Raw genomic sequence first — 16,684 nt, forward strand, 5'->3', positions numbered from 1 at the left:
ACAGCGCGAAATCAGACGGGGTTACAGTTGGAGATTTGCTCAGCATACAGAGAGAATTGAGAATATATGGCAGGAATGGTAGCCCTGGCCACACAGGGGAGATCTGTGTAAGGGTTGAGAGTCAGCCCCCTTACTGACTGTACCACAAGGTCCTGGGGGGTTTGCATTTAAAAAAAAAAATTGGGTTTACAGGTCAAACATTTCCACGTAACGTACTATTCATCAAAAAGAAGAGAAAACGACTATTAATCTTTTCAACTAACCACTGACTGTTTAAACAACAATGTATGTGAAATTCTATAATGTGCATATTAATTACCATACTGTAATATGCAAAGCTATATATTTGTTGTTTTGTTATAAGTGGGATATACGGTGTGCTGTTTAGCCACTCTTTCTTTTGGGTCTCCATGTTGCCTGTTTACTAGTCCTGGTCCACACTATGCTAGTGTGTATACCGTGTGCACACCTTAGAGAGCCTATCAGCCCCTCAGAGCTGCTCTGTACAGCCAGCGTCTCTCCCCCGTTTCTCCAGGAGATCAAGTCGGCGCACAAGGCGGCCAAGAAGTCGTCGTCCGTCCCCCAGCTGTGGGCCAAGTGCCTGCTGCGGCACTGCTACGGCCTGTGGTTCATCTGCCTGCCCGCCTACGTGGCGGTGTGCCACTCCAAGGTGCGGGCGCTGCGCACCGCCTACGACGTGCTGCGGAGGATGCAGGCCAAGAAGCTGCAGGCCCCCGACGAGGTACTGCCCCGTATGTGGCCCCGCCCACCCACCCGCAGTGTTTGCCGCGCTACGAGACTCCGCCCACGCGCCGTTGTATGGGACCTCGCCCACTTGGTGTGCTGAAAGACCCCGTCCACTCGCTGTAATATGAAAACTCACCCATTTGCTGCAATACGAGTTCCTGCCTGCACACAGTAATATAAAAACTCACCCATTTGCTGCAATACGAGACCATGCCCACCCCCAGTATGAAACTCCATTCACACGCTGTGCTACGACCCCCCGCCCACTCACTGTAATATAAAAGCTCACCTATTTTCTGCAATATGAGACCCTGCCCACCCCGTACCCACAGCATGGAACCCTACTCATCCATATTATGAGACGCCACCAACTCTCTGTCGTATAAGACCCTGGCCACAGTTTGAGAGTGAACATTCAGCCACCCCACCCACCCCCAGCATAAAATCCTGCCCCTCTGTTACACAAAACTCTGCCCGCCCACTGCTCGATTGAACCTGCTCTTAACGCCTCCAGTTTGGTGGTTCTCGTCTGCCTTTGTTCAGCCTGGTAGCCCCGGTGAGAATTTGGACGTGGGAAATCAAAGCGGGTAGAGAATAGAGAGTGCGAGCGAATGTGCGGATGATCAGATGGCGGAGGGGATGACGGTCTTGAGTGCTTTTTCCGCTCGCTGGGGAGCTTTCTACTCAGCTGGATGTTTGCGGGTTCAGGCTTTGTGTCTCGCCTAATGCTTCCCGTTTCCTGTTTCTCTGCAGGGGCCTTTGTGTCGCGGTGTCTGTGTAAAAAAGAGTAACGAATGCAATAATGCGGACGAAATTGAACCGATGTGAATGATAAGGTGGCCGGACGTGGACATCGTGTTTAGTGAGAATGCGACAGCGGCGCTGGGTGAACACCGCCCCCCTGCTGTTGTGAAACGGGCGTCGGCCTGGTTTGACTCGGGAGGGTTCGCGCTAGCGCACGCGCCTTCCCTAGCGCGCGGCGCGGGGAGCCTGTTAGCGCTCCCCGCTGAGAGGTGCGTCCGTTTTCCACGTGTCCCCCCCCCCCCCTGCAGGTGTGTTACCGGGTCCTGATGCAGCTGTGCGGGCAGTACGGCCAGCCGGTCCTCGCGGTGAGGGTCCTGTTCGAGATGAAGAAGGCCGGGGTGCACCCCAACGCCATCACCTACGGGTACTACAACAAGGTGAGGGTCCTCACTTCCACAGGGGGGGAAGTCATACACACCTCATACATACACACACTCTCACGCACACGCATCATAGACCTGTTATTTGCCGTATTGGCCTTATGAGTTCTTTGCGTGTGTGTGTGTGTGTGTGCGTACATACAAAGTACTGAACATGACTACTTTCATTTAAATGACATCATGCCCCAAACATGATGGTGCCCTGAAATGGGGGGGGGGGGGGGCATGTATGAAAGTGCTCAAATGTTCTTCATGGTTAAACCAAATTGTAAAAAAATACCCATACATAAAAACTGAAAATCCGCACTTTAAGCACAAGAGAATTGTTCGATTACAAATGTAAAATCGTGGAATACAGGGCCAAATCAAGAAAAAATATGTCTTTGTCCCAAACATTATGTAGGGCATGGTATATGTACCGAATAAAGTGGCCATCAAGTGTGTGTGTGTGTGCGCGCATGTGTGTGTGTGTAACACACACATATGTATAAAAATGATCCCCAAAACTGAAAGCCTTCCAAAGCCAAAGCACAAAAAAAAATCAATATTTATGCTAGAGCTTACATAATGGCTCTTACCATGTCAAATAGGCATTTCACTTTTTGTCTCAAAAGCACAGCGGCTAATCTTTGTTATTACCCCAAAAATCATTCCACTAAACAATGACTTATTGGATGGGGACCGCACTGAGGAGCTGCCTGCCAGAAGAGCAGGCTGCGCGACTAATGCTAATATCAAGCTGCACTGAACCGTGCGAGACATTCATTTTCGAGTCTTCGGCTGCCCACTTCCGTGCCGTGAAGCACTGCCGCAAAAGGAAAGGGCTTGGCCTGAATGAGTGAGTGCCTGGCTGTCGTCGCCCTCACGTTATTTTTTTTGCCTGTTATAAATAGGCCATCTTTACTCTGTCAAAACTTTGACAGATGGGCCTAGAAGTGCCCTTGACACGATCAGACGCAATTGTTTTTCCATTAAATGAATTCTTCCGACGCTGCAGGCTAAAGTCGGTTAATGTATCGTCTGATGTCTAAGCGGGCCTGTTCACAGAGGCGAATAGCGGGAATGTCTTTTATTAGCCTGAGATATTTTTTTCATCTTTATTCAGTGAGAGATTATTCCTCTTTAATCAGAAGAAGTATATGTTTCAATAAACAACTAATGATGAAAGGTGATGCCAGTTTCTTTAGTTGAGAAAAGGTTCATGCACACGCACCGAATGTGCACACAGGCTAATTGTCTTTTTACTCCCCACCCACAGGTATGCTTATATATTTCATCTTGATGATCATTTTTGTTTTCAAATTGTTTTCAAAGTGCAAACATGCAAAATAGTTTCGTTTCAGTACGTATCATTAAACGCACATGCCTATCGTATATTTTTATTATTTGTCCAAAAAACTGAAATCCTTCTGGACACAGTTACGGAAAATAAACATCCTAGCGTGAACTCTGATACATACACACATATACATATATACATACGTGCATACGTGCATATATAGATGCGAATATGAACATACTTGCATTCGTACATGCATACATGCATAGGCTTGCCCTAGATTGGTTGCTTCAGTGGTATGCTGATAGTCTCACAGAGGGTACAGACACCCCGCCGGCGAGAGGGGGATATCGGAGTCTGGGCAGCGCTGTCACGCCGAGCGTCTGAATGAGCACGTAGCGCCTTAATCACAGCCCATGATTAGAATGTCTCCAATTACTGTTATCCTTCCCCCGAGAGGCACGGCTGTGTTATCCGTCGCCCCCGCAGTTACAATCCAATTACATCTGCATAATGACAGGGACATTCGGAATCAAAACAATCTACTCAAATAATGAATAGAAACGGCCTCGATTTACTGCAGAGGATTACTGCGGGAGGATGGTGTGTGTGTGCATGTGTGTGTGCACGTGTGTGTGTGCGCACGTGTGTGTGCGTGTGTGTGTGTGTGTGTGTGTGTGTGTGCATGCAGTGTGCGGCTGTCAGAGCGTGTGTGTGTGTGTGTGTGTGTGTGTGTGCATGTTTATCTGCATGTATGGTGTGTGAGAGCTATAATGCAGGAATGAATACACTATTCTATAAACACAGGTATTCTTGTCTTTTTAAAGATTACAACAGGCGATGACCCAGACTTGAACCACAACAACTTTTGATATTTGACATTAGTGCTGTTTATTGGTCATAATATTTACACATCTGTTGGTTGCATTGCCAGATTCAAAGGAAAGAGCTTAATTTGAATGAAAAGTCAAAGACGAAATTTCACGTGCTCTAGCTAGCTTTTTAACGGTAATGCCGTTGATTTGTTTTCAGTGCGTACTGTGGCCAATTACCACTCTGGATAATCAAAAAAAGTTACTGTGCACAGTAAACAAGAAGGCTAGTAGTACTGCTGTGAGGTTGTCATCTGTATAAAGAAACACGTTCCGAGTTAGTTTGTGATATGTAACCTCCTCCACAGCAAGCCGTCAGTGGTAAGCTAGAATTATATAGCAGCATTTCTCATGCCCGCTTTCGCAATGTTACTATAATGTGGTCACTAAAGATGCTGTCTTGTACATTAACAGATTGTTTGTCACTAGAGATTGTTCAAGGTAAAAATGCTAGTTTGTTTACAAATATTGTTGACCCTTTAACGTTGTGTAGATTTTCTGCCTGTGCGAGGGCATGCTACATTGGAGGGCGCTTGATGGTATGGGCTTGTTTTTCCCTCGACTTTGTTGTGTACGGCCGTCCAGTTTTAATTTAGTTACTTCCTCTTAATTAGGGATAATTAGATGTGCCTGTTACAAGTGGACACACACTTTATGACTCCTTGTTGTGTACTTAGTCTTGCTGTAATATTGATTATTAAAAAAAAAAATTCTACCACCGCAAGGCGGTAGAGCTGAAATAGTTAGGACGATGACCACATTACTTTTAGGAATACAGTAGTGTCATAGGGTAGCTCCAAGGAGTGCTGAAGTGCGTGTGGAAAGTGTGTTCTGAGAAAACCAACCTAGCTGGCCTACTCACGTTTTCACTTGCCCGGCCAAAAATGTGTTTCTGCTTACACCACTGTAGCTTGCACAACACGAGTAAATAAAACTGATATCGGTCCAAGGGGTTTCTATTATTAGCCTGTGTGGCAAAAATGATCAGAATGCTGAAACATTTTTGTTGCTTATTTCATCCTGCTTACAACTGTAAAATTTTGAATGACATACATTTATTGTGCTATTATTGTGACGCAGCATTCACTGTGCCGACCACTGTGCATGTATGGTGTGGGTTTGTGTGTGCCATCATTTGTGAGATTCAGGCTGTGCTCCCTGTCTCTCAGGCTGTGTTAGAGAGCACCTGGCCCTCCACCACCAGGGGAGGCTACTTCCTGTGGATGAAGCTGCGGAATGTGGTCCTGGGCGTGGCCCAGTTCAGACAGGCGCTGAAGCGGCACCAAGCCAATGCGGCGCAGACCCCTCAGTCAGGTAGGTAGGCCCTCATCCTGCGGGCACAAGACCCCATTTCCCCCCTGTGAGCCTTCTCCTCTCTGCTCAGTATCAGAATTATAAACAAACATCAGGGGATTGTGGGTAGTGTAGTTGTAAATGTGCATTGGTCTCATCCGCTGGTAGGCTGTTCGCAAACGGGAGTAACACCACCCAGAAAAGTCTGTAGGCCTGTCTGTTTGGTATCACCTGCATTTATGTTATCAGTCTGTGCCTGGAGCCTCTTTGGTGTTCTAGGACCTGGTCTACCTTGTCTGCGAACTCACAACTGTAATGTAGATGTTTCTGAAAGACTATGTAGAAAATAGGACTTTTCAGGGAGTTTCTGCCAAAGCCCACAGTTCCCTGAAAAAAGTTTCACTGACATTAATTTCCCCACATTAGACACAGCTTGTTCTCTTTGCGTGAATTTCATAGTGGGTGGAGGCCCCTCCTGAAAGTTAATGGGCCTGAATGGACCACGGAGGTAGCAGACAGCTCTCAGGATTCTGGTCCGTTCCTGGCCTGCTGATAAATGCTCGTTAAGATAAATGCGTGCAGAACTCTGTTAATCCGAACAGCATGTTTTTGCCAGCATGAGAGGTTGCCTTTCCCCTCCTCCCGTCGATCACAAACAAACCACAGCCTGCTGTGTGGCGTTCACCACATGCAGAAAAGGCGCCCATTTTATCAGCCCTGAAACCTACTCAGAGATCTTCCCTGAAATTAGCCCTTAGTTCAGCAGCCCTGATAGCCACGTTTGTGGAGCTCAGTGAGCAACAGTGGGTGGGGATTTCAGCAGAGGGAACAGAACTCTGTGGGCCCTGGCCATGCAGAGCTGAGTATGTGGGTGGAGCAAGGGTGGAGCTGAGTGTCACCCGACTGGTGGAGCAGCTCACGTACACAAGACGTACATACACCCCTTCTCTAACTGTAGACGGTATCAAAATATCTCAAAATTTGAAGCCGTTTGTCAAAATCTGTCGACAATTCAAATGTTCCGTGCTCTGGAAGTACCGCTTCTGAAGGCGCTCAAATTAATTTAACGGAAGCTCGGGCTCCTCTTAACAACAAAGCCTTCTCTCGACCAATCGGTGGGTCTCCTTTCGGTTTAACCCAGGGCAGGTGTCTGTTTCCGCAGTAACGGGAGCCGATTTGGCCTATCGGTGCCTAACGTCTGGTTGTCTCCGAGCAGATGGCAGCGATCTGGACGGCGGGAGCCACGGCAGCACGGACGGGTCTAACGACGCTCACCCCGGCGACCGCGCCCCCTTCGGCTCCAGCTCGGTCAAAGTAGACCCCGCTGACGATAGGTCTAGCACAGGTACACCCTTTCAAACCGCCCGGCGCCAAAAACGCTGTCCTCCCTCACCGCTCTCTTCCGCCAGCCTGTTCTTCTGGTTCCTTTGCAGCCATTTCCTCTTCTTTTTTTACCCCCCCATTCTTCTTTCCTTATTGCTTCCATCCTTCGCTTCGTGCCAAGCGAACAGCTGTGCCATCCCTTGTTCTTTGCCCGTGGGAGGTATGGTTTTCGTGTCACTGTGGCCCCTCCCACACCCCCCCCCCCCCACCACCCCCTCACCGTGTCTCGCCCGTGTGTGTGCCCTGCATGCAGCCTGCTGTGGGCGTGGCCGCCCGGGCTCGGGAACATGGCCGCCGCCCTCGCGCCGGCACTGGGCGTGTCCTGAGCACGGAGAACGCTCTCTCCTCTCAGGTAACTCTCCTCTCTCTTTCGCCTTTCTGCTCAGGGTCGGCTCGTGCTCCTCTTTCTCTGTCTCTCTCACCGCCCTTCTCTCTCTTGGTCGACATCTCAACTTCCTTCCTCTCTACTTCGATCAATTCTGTTCGATTCAAATCGGGTTTCACTGGCATGGCGAATAAAAGTGTGCTGCCAAAACATACAAAGCAGACAGACAGAGCATAACGATATAAACAAGTGTATGCTGTAAGTTGGTATAGGTAAGTATGTACATATACGTATCCATTCACCTACACATATATTCATTTACCCACTTTTCCTCAGTGTGTGGTAGGATGATACATATTTGCTATATTTATTGTTTTTTCTTTCTTTCCCTATTATATGGGGGCTTCTGGGAAGAAGGGTGAATTTTAGAGTTCTGTTTTCAAATTGTGGGAAATATTTGTCACACAGTTTTTAGCGCTGTCAATATTAGCACTATTGCAAAGGTAGCTGCTGACTGCAGGCTACTTGTCACAAGGACTTACAGACGTTCTTAAAGTTTCATCTGCCAATCATAGGCCTTTACCTTGTGCTGCTGTTTCTTGGTAGGATCTGTATGACAGACCGACCGACGATCACTGTTGAGCAACATTTACCTAAAACGTTTATTTTTCAAATCAAATGAAGTCAAATTGTAAGTGCACAGACACCATTAAGGAGGGAACTGAGCCATTCTTGTTGTCCTGTAGGTGTATCAGTGGTGGTGGCTACTTCAGAAGGTCTTGTACTGATCTTGTCTACTCCATATCTATTGCTTCATCTCTCTTCCGCTCATCATTCACAATTAAGTTCATCTTCATTAATCAGTGAGATGATTTCACGCAGCAAACCGGTTCATTAAATAGACGCCGGTATGATCTTGGACGTGAGTAAGTGTGGTGAAGACTGAAGACTCGTCGAGTTGCAGAGAGTCCTGTGCTCAGAAGTAGAATAAGTAACTCTGAAACCTCAGCGGTTCCGCTCTGAAGCTGGGATCTGGAGTGTCGTTCCCAGTGCACTCAGCGGTTCCGCTCTGAAGCTGGGATCTGGAGTGTCGTTCCCAGTGCACTCAGTGGTTCTGCTCTGAAGCTGGGATCTGGAGTGTCGTTCCCAGTGCACTCAGTGGTTCTGCTCTGAAGCTGGGATCTGGAGTGTCGTTCCCAGTGCACTCAGCGGTTCTGCTCTGAAGCTGGGATCTGGAGTGTCGTTCCCAGTGCACTCAGTGGTTCTGCTCTGAAGCTGGGATCTGGAGTGTCGTTCCCAGTGCACTCAGCGGTTCTGCTCTGAAGCTGGGATCTGGAGTGTCGTTCCCAGTGCACTCAGTGGTTCCGCTCTGAAGCTGGGATCTGGAGTGTCGTTCCCAGTGCACTCAGCGGTTCCGCTCTGAAGCTGGGATCTGGAGTGTCGTTTCCAGCGCAGTTACGAGGGCGAGAAAGGAAGGAACGGGTCCTCAGAAGTGCGCCGCTTTTCTCCTCGCGCGGCGAGGACGAGGCCCGCGTGCGCGAGAAGCTTCGCGAAAGAGATGAAAAACGGGGGTTGGTTCGGGCGGCAGGTTGCCGGGAGACCGGAACTCAGTTCTCTTTCTTCGGGTGGAAGAGACGGAGAGTGCGTGCGCGAGAGAAGGAGAGCGAGAGTTTGCGAGAGCGACGCGGTGAGACTGGTCGAAGAGCCTCGGCCTCAGGGCGTCTCCTCGCGCGTTCGTCTGAAGCCCGTCTCTCGCCCTTTCGTTCTCTCGCTCTTTCTCTTCCTTCTTTCGGAGAGCAGCGTCTTCTTGCCTGCGAGACGGCAGGAGAAACCATTAGCCTACGTGCAGGGTGTTGTGCATCAGTCTCCTGTGCGCATACACATTCCAGAACTAAATATTTGAAGGGCACTGTCATCTTATTTTTGTGTGGGGGAGGGGGGTCGGGGGGAGTGCTGTGGTCTCATGCTGACTCCCTCAGCAGTAGCAATTATCTCCCATGCTCAAGTACAGCAGTGAGAAGCAGCTCTGTGTCTGTGAGAATATTTACAGTGGATATGTATATTTCTCTCTCTCTGTCGCTCTGTCTCGCTCTCTCTCTCTCTCTCTCTCTCTCTCTCTGTCTCTGTCTCTCTCTCAGGGGGACAGTCAGATCTGGGTTATAACTCCATGTCCAAAGAGGACGTGCGCAGAGGTGCCTGTGGAGTGCAGGACAGCGCCCCCAACAGAGGGGAGTTCAAGAAAGAGAGCGACTCCAGCTCTCGTGAGTTCACGCACAGATGCACACAAGAACACTCTCGCACGTTCACAAATCATTTACATTTATTTCTGAAAGAACTGCATGAACTTGAAATAGCCAATCAGGTTAGGGTGCATGGAAACATTGTGAAGTTGGCAGGCAGTGCACTTCCCCCAAATGGAAATTCACAAGTGTGCTGTTTTTTGATCTCCCATCTCAAAAGTTCATTTCAAAATGTCAGTGTATGTTTGTGTCTGACAGGTGTACGTGTGTGTTATTGGTGTGTATTTGTGTGAGTGTGTTTGTGACAGGTGTATATGTGTGTGTGTATGTGTGTGTGTGTATGTGCGACAGGTGTATGTGTCTAACTGATGTAAGGTGTGTGTGTGTGTGTGTATGTATATATGTAAATGATGTTTGTGTGTGTGTGTGTGTATGTATATGTAACTGATGTGTGTGTGTGTATGTATATGTAACTGATGTTGTGTGTGTGTGTGTATGTATATGTAATGATGTGTGTGTTGTGTTATATGTAACTGATGTGTGTTTTGTGTGTGTATGTATATATGTAAATGATGTTTGTGTGTGTGTGGGTATGTGTGTGTTTGTGTATGTATATATGTAACTGATGTTGTGTGTGTGTGTGTGTGTGTATGTATATGTAACTGATGTTTGTGTGTGTGTGTGTGTGTGTGTGTGTGTATATGTAACTGATGTTTGTGTGTGTGTGTGTGTATGTGTAACTGATGTGTGTGTGTGTGTGTATATGTAACTGATGTTTGTGGTGTGTGTGTGTGTGTGTGTATATGTAACTGATGTGGGGATGTAGAATGATGTAGTTGTGTCTGGTGTGTGTATGTCTGTGTGTGTTGCATGTATCAGAACGACTGGGTGGAAACAGGCGTGGGTGTTGTATGCACTCAACTGTGACAATTAACACCTGATAGATCGAGCTGGCACGATGCTTCTATCAGTACCCACCACGCGGTTATCGTCCGGAGCAACCGTCCCTACGGCAACCAGGCCAGTGGGTCTGATGATGCCAGGGCAGGTCAGTACGACACAAACACCTCATGATGACTGCACACCTTCTATAATAACACCATAATTACCCAAGTAATTACCCAATGACAATCTACGTATTGTAACATGAAAGATAACAGTAATTATAAAATCTGAATTATAACAAACATTAAGTACTAATTGTACTTAATAGTATTGAATCACCCCCCCCCCCACACACTGTCTCACTTCCCCTCTCTTTGATTCCCTTCCTCTCTCTCTGCCTCCCTCTCTCTCCCTTTCTCTCGGTCTCCTCTCTCTGTCTGTCTTCCTTTCTCTCTCTCTGTCTCCCCCTGCACTCTTTCTCTCTCTCTCTCTGATACCCTTCCTCTCTCTCTGCCCCCGTCTCCCTTTCTCTCTGTCTGTCTCCCATCCTCTCTCCCTCTCTCTGTCTCTCCCCTCTCTCTCTCTCTGTCTCCCTTCTTCTCATTCCGTCTCTCTCTGTCTCTCCCCTCTCTCTCTCTCTCCCTTCCTCTCATTCCCTCTCTCTCTCTCTCTCTGTAGACCATGTGGCCGGGCTCCTCTTCTCCTCCTCGTTGGGGGAGATCGGGACGGTGCAGGGCGGCAGTTTGCACGGGCAGAGGAGCGGCGCGCAGGAGGGGCGGGGCGCGTCGGACTGGCTGGGGGTCAGAGGTCGCAGCCTGAGCGTGGACCCGGCCGGGGGGCTGGGGGTCCTCGGTCTCGGGATGACCCAGGCCGAAACGGACCCCGCCCGCGTCGCCGAGAGCCTGGGCGACGACGCCCAGATCCTCTCCGGAACGTTCTGGAAGGCCCGGCGGCCGGACTCCCTGGCGGTGGGAGGAGGGGAGGGGGCGGCCCGGTCCCGCGCCCGGGACACCGGCGCCGCGCGCGAGCGTCGCCGCGACGACCGGCGGGGCGGGCAGGACTCCAGTGACGAGGACAAGGCGGACACCATCTTCGCCCTGGAGGACCTGGACCTGGACGGGGAGGCGGGAGGCGAGAGCGAGGGCGGGGCTAAGAGGACAGTGGGCGGGGCCAGGGATGTGGGCGGGGTGGGGCGGGCCGTGGTGCGGGCCGGCTCCGACCCGCTCTCCCTCCTGGCGGCGGAGACGGAGCGGGAGGAGGAGGAGGAGGAGGAGGGGGAGGAGCCGGACGGCGAGGGGGTCCTGACTCCGCGGCGCCACCTGGCGGAGGAGATCGAGATGTACATGAACCACCTGGGCAGCCCGCTCAGCAGCCGAACGCCCAGCATGGACCTGCAGGACCCCTCCGGCCCCCGATTGCTCCCCGCGCCCCCCCCCTGCTGCCTGCCGCCCCAGAGCTCCCCCCGCCCCGCCGGGGTCCCCCGCTCGCCCGCCTACCGCGGCCACGCCCGCCAGCGCCCCTGCTCCTCCCCGGCCCCGCCGGGCTCGCCCGTCCCCTCGCCCTCCTCTTCCTCCTTCGCCCTGGACACCCTGCTCACCCCCACGCTGGACGTCTTCAAGAGCAGCGTCTTCTCGGCGGGGAAGGGCGTGGCCGAGAAGGCCAGCCGCTGGTACTCGCGCTTCGCCACCTACGCCTCGCCCACCAAGGTGAGGCTGAGCACGGCGCTCAGGTGCTGCTCAACTGGTGTTCAGGTGTAGGTACATGTGATACTGCTGAAAAAATATTATTTTGTTTTAGGTATTTGTGGTCCCAGTTTGTTGTTCCAATTTTTTTTTACTATATTTTTTACAACACTGTTTACCGAATTTGTCCGGTTTCTTTGTAATTTTACTTACTATTAAAGGGGAAGTTTACCCAACAATGAATGAAGGTAGTTTTCCTCATAGTAGTATCTGTCCATCCAGATAGTTTTCCTGCAATCTGAGGAGTTTTCTAGATATTTACTGCAGTTTACACTGATAAAACCTCGTGGGTCCATCGTCATGTGGCCTCAAAGCGCCAAAAATACACGAAGAAAACGTTCAACAGCTATGTCCAAATATAATCCCACAGTTACTCACAAACCATCCACAAAGCTTAATTTCTGAGCGATTTAATCGAGAACTACTACTACCGAAGTACGCCAACCGTGTAGGCTACATCTGAGCTAAGCTAATGCCCGCAGACTAATAGGAAGCTTGAGTGGTGATACCAATTTCAACCTTTGCATCCAGTACAAAAATATTAGACAATATGTATGGGCTGTATGCTAACTGTGCTACCACTGTAAATGACTGCAGAGGAAAGTAATGCTAGCTCTGCTAAATAATGAAATATGCGGGCGTAAGTTGGGGGTGGCCAGGTACAGTATGCCACTGACTGTAAACATGCACTCAACTGCTACTCCCGCTACAGCAATAGTGCTGCATACCTGGCAACCACAGCACACGGTGCCCAGCAGATGGATATATGGTTGTTTGTCAATTATGGCTTCTAAAACAACTAAGGTCTTGTTTTTATGTTATTGTGTTTTTGTTATAAACACACAAGAAGTGTAAATAAAGGGATGAAGTTGGTATCGATCTTATTGCCTAACTATGGGTAAAAATATCCCTTTAACCAATAGGTCGATTGTTCATGTTCATCTATTTCTGTCTTCTCTCCCCACCCAGGTGTGTGCAAAAGAGACAACAATTAAATGAAAATTGTTTTAAATTGATTATATGATTTGGGAATTGTATTCAATGTTTACTCCCAAAAGGCATTGTACAATGCTCTTGAGAGCAGTATACTCATGCACGCAGTGTGATCTGTAGATCTACCAGAAGAGGGCAGTATAGCCTGAAATTTAAACAGCAGGACTAAATGTGACTTCTGAGGTTTGAAAAGCAAACAGTGGAATTTGTTGTATGTTTGTTGAAGGTTCTTTGTTATCACCAGCTTCTTGAAGTGATGTAGCCTTACTTTTACTGAATCTATTTAAACTGACACCTGTTGTTTTGAAACTGAGCAGTTTTATATCTCCTGTTGATATTTGTGTGGTGACAATGTCCTTTTCTGTTTTTTTTCATTTGGCACTTTTATCCAGGGCAATTTGAACATTGTAATGGCAGCATACATCTAGTGCTGTGTGTGTGTGATTGGTCCAATTTTTGTTATATGTTTTGTACATCTGACCAATCAGGACGCGAGCTACGATCGGAGAAGCGTGGACGACCCAGACTGCTCCTCTCTGCCGGGCGAGGAGTCCAGCCCCGACCCCGGGGACCCCACCTCCCCCCAGCGGAACGGGCCCCGCAGGAGCCCCCGCCTGACCCGCGCAGGGAGCCCCGCCCCGGGCCACTCCCCCAGCCGCACGCCGCGCCCCGGATCCGCCCGTCAGCCCTACCCTCCAGGTAGACTCCGCCTCCGACAGCTGATCTCAGGTCGGCCTCAGGCTTACTCATGTAATTGCTGGCAATATGTTTGCAGCCAGGTGAGCTGATCCCAGGTCAGTAGTTGGGACCAGGAGATTAGCTGTCTAGCACAGCTGTGGTTTAGCCATGGCCTTTTTTCAAACCCTGCCAGTACCGCTGCCCGGTGTGGCTCGCAGTCCCTCAGGGTGGCACATGATTGGCTGAGGTGTCACCCAGAAGGGGTGGGAGTCCCTTGCCTGTCTTGTCCGTCTGCACCAACTGCGCATGCTCACCTGTGGGCTGCGCATTGAGAGAGAGAGAGGGCTACCAGTGCATACCTCAGAGAGAACGCCATCGTCTTCCCCCTCCCAAAGCTGATGACACAGCCCTGAGACCACGCCCTGTGTGACTGCCTGGGGTTGGAAAATCCAGATTCGGAAAGCAAAAGTCCTCCCCAGGATTTTGTTCCAGCCTCCTGGATTTGCTAATTAGAACAATTCTACAGCCAGGAGGAAGAGTAAATTTAGCGAATCAGCTGGCAGAGTTTATGGGTGGAAGAAACACATGGCAGGACTTCTGCTTTCTGACCTCTGGAGTTCTGTTTTTTTTTTTTTAACCGCCCGTGGCGACCGCAAGCCTTCTCCCTCTCCGAACCAACCCGCCAGACTCAGCCGCCGGCCCCGCAGACGTTACGGAGCGCGCTCGAACCCGCCCCTCTGATTCGGGGGGGCTCTTCAATCAGCTAGCCGCTCGGCGGCGACCGGAGACCAAATCCACCCCCCCCACCCCCTCCCCCCTCCTCCCCCAGAAAGGGCTCCTGGCTGATTGGTCTCCCGCGGGCGCTCGGCTGCTCTTTAGCGTGGCGAGCGCCGAAGAGCGGAAGCGAGGCCGGGCACTCGAGCGACACTCCAGACCTCTCAGCCCCGCAGCTGCTTGGCTTGGCTGAGCCTCCTTAATCGCCCGAAGGGCCGCAAGGGCACGGAACCTTCCAGAAATACTCCAATCACCCCTACCTCTCCTTCTCTTTGAGCGCACGTTATGAGTGCTGCCGTGTTATACTCTCATGTGATTGAAGTATTTGCATGAAACATTATAATAATGTTGCTTTTTAACCAGTTTTTAACCCTGATTTTTTAATGAGAATTCTTTTCAAGTCCATGTTTAATATATTTTTTAAATACTGTTTTCTTGATTTTTGTGATATACTGTTTTACCACCTCGACATGTTGTTCTTTTCTATTTGTAATTTTACAATAGCTTTCTTTATAGAAATAAGTTTTATATATGGTAATGTAAAACGTAAGGGAGAAGACAGATTTTGTGCGTGCGTGCGTGTATGTACGAGCGCGTGCGTGCGTTTGTGTGTGATCCGCGTCGTTTTCCCACCTGCAGGCTGCACGCTGTCGCCGTCCAGCTTCACCCTGCCGGACCGGTCCGAGCTGGGCTCCTCCCCCCACACCAGCAGCACCAGCATCTTCAACAGCTACGCAATGGAGGTGAGAGCGCTTTCTGTCTTCATCCTCACAGAATACCCCAGCACCGCATGGTTGGCTGGGCTGGGGTGGGGGGCGGGGTTAGAGGGAGCTGATTGTGTAAAGATTGCATAGACTTACCAGATATTCCACTCCATATTCTTAACATTGTACATGCAGTCTCTCTACTCGCCATATTAAGCAGCGGAAGCTACTGTTAGCGACCAGAGCCTCCCGTAGTTAAGAAACAGAGCGGATGGAAGAAACACAGGAGCTGGTTATCTGGTTACTGTGTAGAATCTGTGGCGTTTCTCACCTCTGTGGGCCGTGTCCAGGTGCTGATCTCCAGCTGCTCGCGCTGTAAGACCTGCGAGTGCCTGGTGTACGACGAGGAGATCATGGCCGGCTGGACGGCCGACGACTCCAACCTCAACACCACCTGCCCCTTCTGCGCCAACCCCTTCCTGCCCTTCCTCAACGTGGAGATCCGCGACCTGCGCGGGCCCGGGAGGTGCATGCCCCCCTCCCCCAGCACCCACCCCACTGTCCAGTATACTTGTGTTTGCCCTCCCCCCATCCTGGCACTTGGTTCATTCCCATGAAACCACTATTTTATCTAGAATGGTTTCGCCCGCACCAAAATTGTTCCAAAAACCATTTCTTAAACGCGAAACATTGAGAACTAGCTTAATTTTCACGCGAACACATTTCACATCTGCATAACAGCACTGATGTATCAAATGTATTTAGATGTGCCGGTGAGTCTTACGCATTATGCCAATACATGTAAAACATATCCAGAAATGAAATAAAAAATTGTATAGTGTGTCTTTCTGTTATACCCCTTTCCCCTGAACTTCCTGTTACATTATTCAAACTTTAAACTCCCTCCCTCTCCCTCTTTCTTTTTCTCTTCTCTACCCCTTTGTCCCCCTTTGTTGCTTTTTGTTCTTCTATCTCATTCTTCTGTCTCTCTCTCCCTCTCTCCTTCTCTTCCCCTGCTTTATCTCCTCCCTGTATCTTTTTTCTCCTCTCCATGCATTTTCTCCTACCTTTCTCTCTCTTTTTCTCCTCTCCTCCATCTCTCTCTCTCTCCCTCTCTCCCTTCCCCTGCTTTATTTCCTCCCTGTATCTTTTTTCTCCTCTCTCCATGCAATTTCTCCTACCTTTCCCTCTCTTATTCTCCTCTCCTCCATCTCTCTCTCTCTCTCCCTCCCCCAGGCTCTTCCTGAAGAGCAGCCCTTCAGCAGAGGAGGCCCTGTCCTCTTCTTTCTCCGTGTCCACGGGGCTGGGGACGGGTACGTCCACGCTGTCCACCCCCGGTCCCCCCACGGTGATGTCTCCGCCCTCCCCCAGAATCACCCTGCAGGAGTGTCCCGTGGGCGACAGGTACAGAAACGCACGAGGATTCCCCTCCCCCCCCCCCCCCGCCCCAGAGGCCCCCAGATTAACGTTAACAGTCACTGGCGCAGGCGTGGGCTGAGCACGAGCGGCGCTTCCGCGTCGCTCTGACTGAGGCTGGTAAAGCTGTAAGGCAGTCGTCCCGCACAGTCGGCCTCGAAGCCCCATT

The 16,684-nt window shown here is 50.2% G+C and overlaps 1 protein-coding gene across 1 annotated transcript in view; it reads left to right on the top strand.

Moving 5' to 3' along the window:
* The window catches only part of LOC135256147 (C-myc promoter-binding protein-like), an 80,210-nt gene that overhangs the window by 54,213 nt on the left and 9,313 nt on the right, over positions 1 to 16,684 (top strand). Inside the window, exons 18-29 of the mRNA XM_064337991.1 lie at positions 536 to 742; positions 1,800 to 1,928; positions 5,252 to 5,396; positions 6,592 to 6,720; positions 7,012 to 7,110; positions 9,222 to 9,612; positions 10,268 to 10,371; positions 10,887 to 11,914; positions 13,432 to 13,642; positions 15,035 to 15,138; positions 15,450 to 15,625; positions 16,336 to 16,503. Coding sequence (XP_064194061.1) covers positions 536 to 742; positions 1,800 to 1,928; positions 5,252 to 5,396; positions 6,592 to 6,720; positions 7,012 to 7,110; positions 9,222 to 9,612; positions 10,268 to 10,371; positions 10,887 to 11,914; positions 13,432 to 13,642; positions 15,035 to 15,138; positions 15,450 to 15,625; positions 16,336 to 16,503 — 2,891 coding nt within the window. The remainder of the gene's footprint in view (positions 1 to 535; positions 743 to 1,799; positions 1,929 to 5,251; positions 5,397 to 6,591; positions 6,721 to 7,011; positions 7,111 to 9,221; positions 9,613 to 10,267; positions 10,372 to 10,886; positions 11,915 to 13,431; positions 13,643 to 15,034; positions 15,139 to 15,449; positions 15,626 to 16,335; positions 16,504 to 16,684) is intronic.

The sequence above is a fragment of the Anguilla rostrata genome, chromosome 5, assembly GCF_018555375.3.
Source record: "Anguilla rostrata isolate EN2019 chromosome 5, ASM1855537v3, whole genome shotgun sequence".
NCBI lineage: Eukaryota > Metazoa > Chordata > Actinopteri > Anguilliformes > Anguillidae > Anguilla > Anguilla rostrata.